The 8,480-nt window shown below is 52.7% G+C and overlaps 7 protein-coding genes across 8 annotated transcripts; 2 read left to right on the top strand and 5 right to left on the bottom strand.

The window, feature by feature from the left end:
- Positions 1 to 345: 345 nt before the first annotated feature.
- KVP17_001669 (uncharacterized protein) lies at positions 346 to 1,359 on the top strand (the record flags this gene model as incomplete). The annotated part of the gene is made up of 1 exon (XM_068517293.1): positions 346 to 1,359. One exon carries the CDS (start codon positions 346 to 348, stop codon positions 1,357 to 1,359), a length of 1,014 nt encoding a protein of 337 aa, XP_068379813.1.
- A 49-nt stretch (positions 1,360 to 1,408) lies between these two features.
- Positions 1,409 to 2,518, bottom strand: KVP17_001671 (uncharacterized protein; the record flags this gene model as incomplete). Its single annotated transcript, XM_068517295.1, has 1 exon — positions 1,409 to 2,518. The coding sequence occupies one exon, from the start codon at positions 2,516 to 2,518 to the stop codon at positions 1,409 to 1,411; it is 1,110 nt and encodes a 369-aa protein (XP_068379815.1).
- A 49-nt stretch (positions 2,519 to 2,567) lies between these two features.
- KVP17_001672 (uncharacterized protein) lies at positions 2,568 to 3,071 on the top strand (the record flags this gene model as incomplete). Its single annotated transcript, XM_068517296.1, has 1 exon — positions 2,568 to 3,071. The coding sequence occupies one exon, from the start codon at positions 2,568 to 2,570 to the stop codon at positions 3,069 to 3,071; it is 504 nt and encodes a 167-aa protein (XP_068379816.1).
- A 3-nt stretch (positions 3,072 to 3,074) lies between these two features.
- On the bottom strand, positions 3,075 to 3,503 carry KVP17_001666 (uncharacterized protein; the record flags this gene model as incomplete). Its single annotated transcript, XM_068517289.1, has 1 exon — positions 3,075 to 3,503. The coding sequence occupies one exon, from the start codon at positions 3,501 to 3,503 to the stop codon at positions 3,075 to 3,077; it is 429 nt and encodes a 142-aa protein (XP_068379809.1).
- A 103-nt stretch (positions 3,504 to 3,606) lies between these two features.
- KVP17_001670 (uncharacterized protein) lies at positions 3,607 to 4,554 on the bottom strand (the record flags this gene model as incomplete). Its single annotated transcript, XM_068517294.1, has 1 exon — positions 3,607 to 4,554. One exon carries the CDS (start codon positions 4,552 to 4,554, stop codon positions 3,607 to 3,609), a length of 948 nt encoding a protein of 315 aa, XP_068379814.1.
- Positions 4,555 to 4,597: 43 nt separating this feature from the next.
- Positions 4,598 to 6,439, bottom strand: KVP17_001667 (uncharacterized protein; the record flags this gene model as incomplete). Its single annotated transcript, XM_068517290.1, has 1 exon — positions 4,598 to 6,439. One exon carries the CDS (start codon positions 6,437 to 6,439, stop codon positions 4,598 to 4,600), a length of 1,842 nt encoding a protein of 613 aa, XP_068379810.1.
- Positions 6,440 to 6,486: 47 nt separating this feature from the next.
- Positions 6,487 to 7,554, bottom strand: KVP17_001668 (uncharacterized protein; the record flags this gene model as incomplete). Of its 2 annotated transcripts, none has more annotated exons than XM_068517292.1 (1): positions 6,487 to 7,554. In XM_068517292.1, the coding sequence occupies one exon, from the start codon at positions 7,552 to 7,554 to the stop codon at positions 6,487 to 6,489; it is 1,068 nt and encodes a 355-aa protein (XP_068379812.1). The 2 variants fall into 2 exon arrangements, with proteins under 2 accessions (XP_068379812.1, XP_068379811.1); XM_068517291.1 differs by having other exon boundaries at positions 6,487 to 7,533.
- Between the last annotated feature and the right edge of the window lie 926 nt (positions 7,555 to 8,480).

Below are 8,480 nucleotides of genomic sequence, written 5' to 3' on the forward strand. Positions count from 1 at the left end.
GCTGACTTCCGGATGTAACATTTCGATCTGAAGACATCGTTTTCCAAGGGAACCATGGATGAGATTCACAACCGGACTTCTCATGATGGTCTATGATCAGAAAGCTGATCAGGGGAAAAGTGGCGGCGTAGGGATGACTATAGAAAGAGAATGAGTTTCTCAGTGAAGACACAAGGGTGATTGGGATGAATATGGTTTTAGTTGCTGACTTCCGAATGATAACAAAAGTTGATAAGGGGAAAAGTGACGACGACTCAGAGAGGGAATGAGTTTCTACCCGATTTCATCAGTGCTGAAAGAGAAGGAATTCGACTTTGAAGGTCTAAAGGAAAACCTGCCGTTTTGATGGAAGACAAGTACCACCAGCTCGTTCAGCGCGGCTCACGGGCTCGGCGAAACAGCCTGCCTCTCTTCGTCGAAGGCGTCAGCTGCGACGCTGCGCAAGCGGTTGCGGTGAGTCTTGCGGTCTTGGTGGCGCTTGGACAGGTAGGGCTGTGCATGTACAGAATGAACATGCCCTTACGTGATGCCGTGTACTTCATGGTGATCAGCATGAGTACTACTGGGTACGGAGACATGTACTTCACCATGGGGAATCGAGTTTGGGGAGGGGTTTACCTCTTCGCTGGATCTGCGGTGGTCTCAGTGTGCGTCAGTGCGTGCCTGGTGATGCACAATGCGCAGGTAAAACCCAGCTTGGACTTGGATGGCACCGTGAGTGCCACAGATATTCTGAAGGCCAGCCGCGAGGTTCATTCCAATTTTTACAACGGTGCTTTTTACAGTTTGGTTGTGAGGATGTACCTGTGGTTGGCCGTGGGTACCGTCTCGGTGATGATTCTTGAGGGGTGGGGCTTAGTGGATAGCTTCTATTGGGCGTGTGTCACATTGTCGTGCACTGGTTATGGCGATATCTGTCCGCAGACGTCTGCTGGACGTTGGTTTTGCTCCCTGTGGCTTGGTGTTGGGTGTGTTTTCCTCATGTCGAGCATCGCGCACATATCGACATGGCCGCTTGAACTGCGTCGACATCGGACATTACAAACTGTTCTCGAGCGGGCGGGCACTCAGTTGGAGATCAACCAGATCCAGAACATTGTCAACTCGATAGAGATGCGTATGCTGAAAGGTCATAACGCCGACGTCAACGACAGAATCTCTAGGTCAGAGTTCATCGTCTGGTTTCTGCTTAACATGCAGAGCGTGCATATGGATGAGGTCCAGGTTGCAGGCTGGGTCTTTGACTGCCTAGACCATACAGGGGACAACGTTATCACGTTGGATGACGCCCGAGCCTCCTTGGAAATGCGTCAACTATCGCTTTCTTCAAAGTTTAAGTCGCTAGATTTGGTGATTTGATTCGCAAACTCATGTCTGTCACTTGTTTAATCATTCGATTGACACCGCATCAACACACCTTCTTCGCTGTGTTCTGCAGTCCGCAGCCCAGACACTTGACGTGGAACGTTGATCGGCTCTTGCCGCACTCCAGAGATTCTTTCATTTCAGAGATGTGAAATTTGGCCTGCAAGAAGTCGTGCAAGTTGTCGATCATCGCGGCGGAGTATGGCGTAAGGTGCCCCAGCACTACCTGAGACACCTCTACTTCATCCGCAGCGGCCATCCACAGCAGCGGGAAAACTTGGAGGTTGGAATCGCACACGCCGCCTACGGCAATCTCCAACAGCAGGCGCTGAGCACACTTTCTACCGAGGTACTCAAAAGGTGTTTCGCCTCCAACCTCGGCCTTGGGGTCATACTCCACGAAGGATCCTTTGCTGAGACCGTTAATGGTTTCCGCCATGAGACACAAGCCAAAGCCGTGGCCTTCCCCCTTTGCGACGTCCTGATAGATCCATACGTCTGGCAAAAGTGTGTGCAACACGCCACGAGCACTATCCATTGTACGGCGAGCGAATGCTGGATTGACACCTCTTGTGTACGCCAGTCCTCTCACGCGTTTGAACCGTTGGACCTCGGTGGCGTTCAAGGGGGGAATCTTGTACAGCGACTGAGCTGTGAAGGTTACTTGACCGTTCTGACCTCCAGGTAGACCCCGCCGGTCAACTGACAATGACACAGTCCACTCCGGCAGGCAACGTTTGAAAAATGGCAGAGCCGTTATTCGGTAGAAGTCAACAGGCGGATCAGTACTGACATCGACGCCTCCATTTGTACATCCAAGTAGCCTCGCCCCATTGAAGCCGTCTTTGGAGAAAGGAGCAACCATAAGTAAAAACTCGAGAAAGTAAGATATGCATCGAGATTGGCCGCAGTTAAAGGTCAGTTCTCCTCCAATCAATTGCCCAGGATCGAAGGACACTTGGGTGCCGGAGGAGTCGATCGTGATCTCCGTACCGTCTGTGCACTGATCTACCATCTCGAGCACTTTTGTCTCATACGCTCGAATGCCGGGACTTTCTGCATTCACGCGGATGTCCGTGAACGTTATCGGCTTTTGACTTACGAGAGAGAGAGCGAGTCTCTGCCGGAACCACCTGACACCTTCGTATTCCATAAATGGGCCTTTCCCCACGGGTCGTTAGTGACTGGTAGCTAATCATTATATGCGCGGGTTGTGTCTTTTGTCCGTCGTTTCTGCCTCTGTGTTGGACGATCTCGCCAGGGAGAGTCCAGTGACGCTTTCAACCAGCATCAACTTTCTCCGACAAGAGTACGATTTCATGTCTCGTGTTTTACAACAAGGGACGCACGCAGCTGTATTTCTCCCCACCAATGTATCGTGGCCCCTAATCGAACGGACAGCCCACCAACGACAGGAAGAACGCAACGCCACCGACGCCCAACGCAAACTCCAACTACAACACTTCGTAGAGCTTCCGTTTGCCGGGGGTCAGGCTGCTCTGAAGATGCTCGCAGACGCCAACGGGGGGATCCTCCGTACCATGGGTGGGTCCAACCTGCGACTGGAGTCGGACGGACGGGCATGCGGTGGTCGAGTAAGCGAGGACTTCCAGTTTGAACCGGTGGCCTCCTCCTGCTTCAAATTCAAGGCTGTTAAAATGAACGTCGGTAACTTCGACGTATATAGTGCTGACTACACACAATAGAAGCTAGCGTCGGGTCTGTCTGTCGCTGTGCACACGCTCTCGTCTTTCGCGCGTGTCTCTTCTCTCAGGTTTTTTCCGCTCAGTGAGCTGCTTTCGCAATTCGGCAGCGTTACGCTCCACATCCTCTTCATCCAGCCCTTCATTCTCCCACTCCTCCATTTTCTCAGCCACCAGAGCTTCCAGCTTCCTCTTCTCCTCATGTCGAAGAATCTCGCTGTCTTTGCGCCGTTCGCGATGCGGTGTTGGTGTTTTCTTGTTGATAAGTTGCTGTTTGACTTCGGAGTCGTGGCGTCGGGATTTTACGAAACTGAGGTTCTTCTTGACGTAGCCAGAGGTACCTGATCCTCTAGGTGTTGGAAGACCTACACCATTGAACATTTCTTCCGGTATTCCCGAATAAGGCGACACTTGGAGAAACGAGAAGAGGGACATGATTTTGTAGCTTGACACGATTGTGTCTGTCTTTAGCGTTGTATATGTTGTGATTGGACCTGGCGTTTATGAAGTGTTGAGATACTACATATCCGCAAAAAAGTTATAAAAGCTGCAGCCGCCCTTTGACAGACGTTATGTCCGCATAGCCCTTCCGTTGTAAAATATCTCTAAGCTCGCCATGGACTCTGTCAAAGCAGCCAAGGCCTTCGGTCATCAGATGACTTCCGATTTGCACAGCCGACGCTCCGACCAGAAGATACTCGAAAGCATCCTTTCCACTGGAAACACCTCCCACGCCCACGATGTCTACTCGGGATCCGAGCCTCTCGTAGAAAGCTCTGGTGTTAGCCAGCCCTATAGGTTTGATGTAACTGCCGGAGAGTCCGCCAAACCCGCCTTTTGGTTTGATTAAAGGTGTCTCTGTCTCAGAGTCCACGACGAGTGCGTTTCCGACGGAATTGATGGTGGTGAGGAACCTCACACATGAATGCTCGCGAATGACGTCAGCCATCTCATCAAAGTGGCTCATGTCGAAGTACGGGGGAAGCTTCAGCCCTAACGGAACAGGGCCGCCGATCTCGCTGAGAACTCGAAGCATTTCGCGCGTTTGGTGGACGTCATATCCTACCTGTGGCTTTCCTACGATATTAGGACAGGACAAATTTATCTCCAGGAGGTCTGGAGGTGCTTCCAGATACTGAAAAGCACCCACCATTCTCTTGTTGGCACTCAGCGTCAGCCCACTGACGCTTACACTCACCGGCTTGGTGCAGCCTACCCGCAACGCTGGCACCGCTGACAGGTAGTACTCGTACCCCTCGTTGGGCAGGCCCATTGCTTGGAGCCCTCCTAGGGGCAACTCCATCCAGCGAGGCTCGGGGTTCCCTAGGCGCGGGTCCAATGTGCAGCTTTTCGTTGTGATTGCAGAGCTGCCGGATCTGCTGATCTCACGCAACTCATCCAATGTGGAACAAATTGGCCCACTGGCATTGAATGCAAACTGCTCCAACGGCACCCCAGCTATCGAGGTTTCCAAACTCACCACCATCAATTATTATATTTGTCTGTTGCTAACATAGCATGATTCAGTGTTACACAAATGAAAGCTCACGGGCTAGCGATTCGGTTTCTTCCAGCAGCGTCTCCAGATGTGTCTCCAACGCGGTAACCCAGAAACTCTCGTCTGTGGGATCCAGTCCAAACGGTTGCAGCAGCTCCTGGAAGTTTTTAGACCCACCGGCAGACAGGAATTCCAAAAGCTTGGGTTCGAAGCCAGTCTTCTCCTTCAAGTAGACACTATACAGAGACCCTACAACAAGGTCAGCGAAAGCGTACGCATAGACGTAGAAGGGGACGTGGTGGAAGTGCCCCACATACGACCACAGCAGCTCCATGTCCTCGTAAGCGTCGAAGACCTCACCCTCCTCGCCGTAGTACAGCTTGGTGGCCTCCATCCACATCTCAGAGTATTGCTCTGTCCCAACTCTACCATCCACACGCGCAGTATGCGCTTTCTCCTCGAAGAAGTCAAACGAGCATTGACGGACGACTGTGTTGACGATGTCATCGACCTTCTGCATGAGCATAGCTAGGCGATCCTCTTTCGATTTCTTCGCCAGCATCGATCTGAACACCACCATCTCACCGAAAGTCGACGCCACCTCAGCGAGCGTCAGAGGCGTATCCATCAGCAGCGGCCCCACTGCGTAGGCAAGATAGAAGTGGCACCCGTGCCCACTTTCGTGTGCGAGCGTAGACACGTCTCTCGAGGAGCCGTCGAAGTTGAGCAGCTGGAAGGGTCCGATTTTAGGAGTTACAGGATGGCAGAATGCTCCACCGCGCTTGCCTTTCTGAATGGGAGCGTCGATTCTCTCCTCGGCCACCATTTGATCGAAGAGCTCTCTAAACTTGGGGGAAAACGCTTGATAGCCCTCGCGCACGATTTCTACAGCTTCAGACCACGTGAATTCCGGACCCTCCTTCCGCTCGAAGCCGAGTGGAGCATTTCGGTCAGCCCAGGTGAACTTATCTACGTTCTGCGTTTTCTTCAGAATGGACTTCTTAAGCTTGTAGTACCGCTTGCAGAGCTCGACCCCCTTCGATCGCACGGCCTTCAAAAGGGCCACCACGGTGTCGTCATCAACGTCGTTATCTAGATTCCTAGACGACCGCAATGTCTGGTACTTCCTTTCCTCCTTCTCAATGTGCCACTTGCCAGTGACTACGTTGAGCGAGAGAGCCGCAAACTCGTCAATTCGGTTGGACCTCAAACCGTTGTTCAACGCCTTCAATGCGTCACGACGCACGGCCGGGTCAGCGTTCATGGTTTTGCTCAGAAGGCTTTCCATCGGCATCTTCTGTCCGTCGTACTCCATATCAGCCGTGGAAAGAATCTTATCGTACCATTCAACCACTGGGCTGGAGCCAACCCACGGGCCTCGGAGACTCAGCGCCCTCTCGACATTCTTGGAAAGGAGGTGAGGTTGCCTCTTCCGAATGTTCATTACAAACGGTCTGAAGTGCGCTAAACGTTTCCCTGCCAGCTCGACTTCCGATGATAGAAACGACTCAACGACTTCCTGCTCCAAATCCGCCACTTCCAAGGTGAAAAACGTAAGGTAGTTGCTTTCGATGGCCGACATGGAGGCAGACAACGCAGACTGCCGTTTTGCTGCCTCTGCGTTGTCCTGCTGTGTAGAAAACGACAAGTACACGAAGGCGGAGAGATTTCCAACCTTTACGGTGATCGCTTCGTAGTCGAGTATGGCTTGTAGGAAAACGTTGGGGGACTTGGACAGTCTGGACTCGTACTCTTGTTGGAAGTTCTCAGCGTCCTTTCGAAATGACTCTACGTCATCGTCCAACTTCAAATCAAAGATGTCTGTTCGCTCAAAATGGCGCTCGAGATTCCATCTGGGCAGGGCTGAAGACATTGCAAACAAAATGAAGTTTAACCGGCGCATGATGGTGTATCGTATATTCACTCAAATAAAGTCAAACCTAAACTCTCTTCATCCGACTCTTCCTCCGGTAAACTTCGTTGAAGAAGGCCTCGATGCCGGCTGTACCACCCAATGTGGTTGCCGGCGCCCGCCCGACGACGCCTCATTTCGACGGCGACGTCGCAGAACTCTGGCATTGAAGAGCTCGCCGCAAGCTTGTCACGGAGGTCTGTGTGAACCTGCAATCCCGTGTAGAGGAAACGAAACAGATGAGCTTTGACTTGAGGCATGAGACTGGGCTGGGAGTTGCAAAGGTTGAGGTACTCCTGAGCAAGTCTATCTGTGTCGGTAATCGACATATCAGCGAACAGGGCAGGGTTCTCGAGCAAAGCCTCAGCAGACATCACAGCGTCGACTCCGGTCTCTCGCATCATCCTTTGAGCGTCCTGACGGTTCTCGATTCCTCCGTTACCGATGACAGGAACGTTACATGCGCGCTTCACAGCCTTTATCACCTCCCAATCACACTCGCCAGTCTGCTGGCCTTTGGCCTCTCGGAAACGGCCATGAACGCAAATTGCTGAGACGCCAGCCTTCTCAAGCCTTCTAACTAAGTCAAGGGTGCGACTGTACGTGCTGTCATCACCTGGCACCTTTCTAATCTTCACGGTGACGGGAAGGTCTTGCCCCTGTACGAGCGTTGAGACTATGGACACAATTAGATCGGAGTCCTCCAAAAGGAACGCACCGTAGTGGCCCTGCCGAGCGATCCCTTGCGGGCATCCGAGATTAATGTCGATGGCGTCTGCCATATCCTTTGTCACAAATCGTGAGGCCCGGAGGAGAGTCTCTGGATCATTACCGCAAAAATGAGCGAACAGCGGCCGATCTTCAGAAGTCGGCACCGGGAAGTACTTGGCTCTGTACTTGGCATCCTCGCTGAACAGTCGTGCATGCAACATCGGAGTGTAGGCCAGCTGACATCCGTAGCGTCTAGTAAGGACTCGGAATGCGGCTTCAGACTGATCCACCATGGGAGCGCAAACGAATTGGGGAGACCCGAGTTGCTCTCTCCACCAGATCATAATCACGAAAATGAGCCTCATCGACTGCAACCAACCTCCTTCGGACGGAATCACCAGACTACGCTTCAACTACAACGACAAGTCGCTTCTAGCGACATCGTGGGATGGAAGCGCTCACCTCTTCAATCCGCAGAGCGGAGAGCCTCAGGCGAAGGTCCCACTCGGATCTCCCGTGCTCGACGGTGTATGGCTAAAGGACAACCGGTCATTCGTTGCGGGTTCACTGGCAGGTGAGCTAACGTTGGTGGACGCGACTCACGAGCAGAAGACTCTGATCGGCACCCACGAAGGGGCTGCTCGCTGTGTTAGCTTCCACCGCGACACGGGGCTGGTTTTCTCAGGTGGTTGGGGGGGAGAGTTGCAGGTGTACGACACGCGTGTAGGGGCTCCGGTCGTTACGGTCAACCTTCCAAGCAAGGTGTACTGTTTGGATGTCAGCGGTCGGAGCTCGTACGTCTGTGCGGGTCTGGCAGACAAATCTGTTCAGGTGTTTGACATTCGCAGCCTCAATGAGCCTATGGACGTCAAAGATAGCGTCCTTAAATTTCAACTCCGATCACTCGCGTGCTTCCCCGACGGAAGGGGTTTCGCTGCAGGGAGCATCGAGGGGAAAGTGGCCTGGGAGTACTTCGACGGGCAGATCCCCGATGGTCAAAAATCGTACGTGTTTAAGTGTCATCGGGAGAAGTACCAACAAGGAGGCGAAGCTGTGTGGCCGGTGAATACGTTGGCATGCCATCCTGTTTACGGGTCTTTCGTGACGGGAGGTGGCGATGGAACGGCTCATCTGTGGGATGGCAGGAACCGGAAAAGGCTGTGGAAGCTACCTAAGCCTATGCTAACGTCGATATCTGCATCAGCATTATCGTCGGACGACTTGCTAGCGATGGGCGTTTCGTACGACTACAGTCAAGGTCCCCAACCACCAGCAAGACCTCAGCATAATG

This window comes from the organism of the source record quoted next (assembly GCF_019968985.1).
Source record: "MAG: Porospora cf. gigantea B chromosome Unknown PgB_NODE_1024_length_8480_cov_109.343, whole genome shotgun sequence".
Classification (NCBI taxonomy): domain Eukaryota; phylum Apicomplexa; class Conoidasida; order Eugregarinorida; family Porosporidae; genus Porospora; species Porospora cf. gigantea B.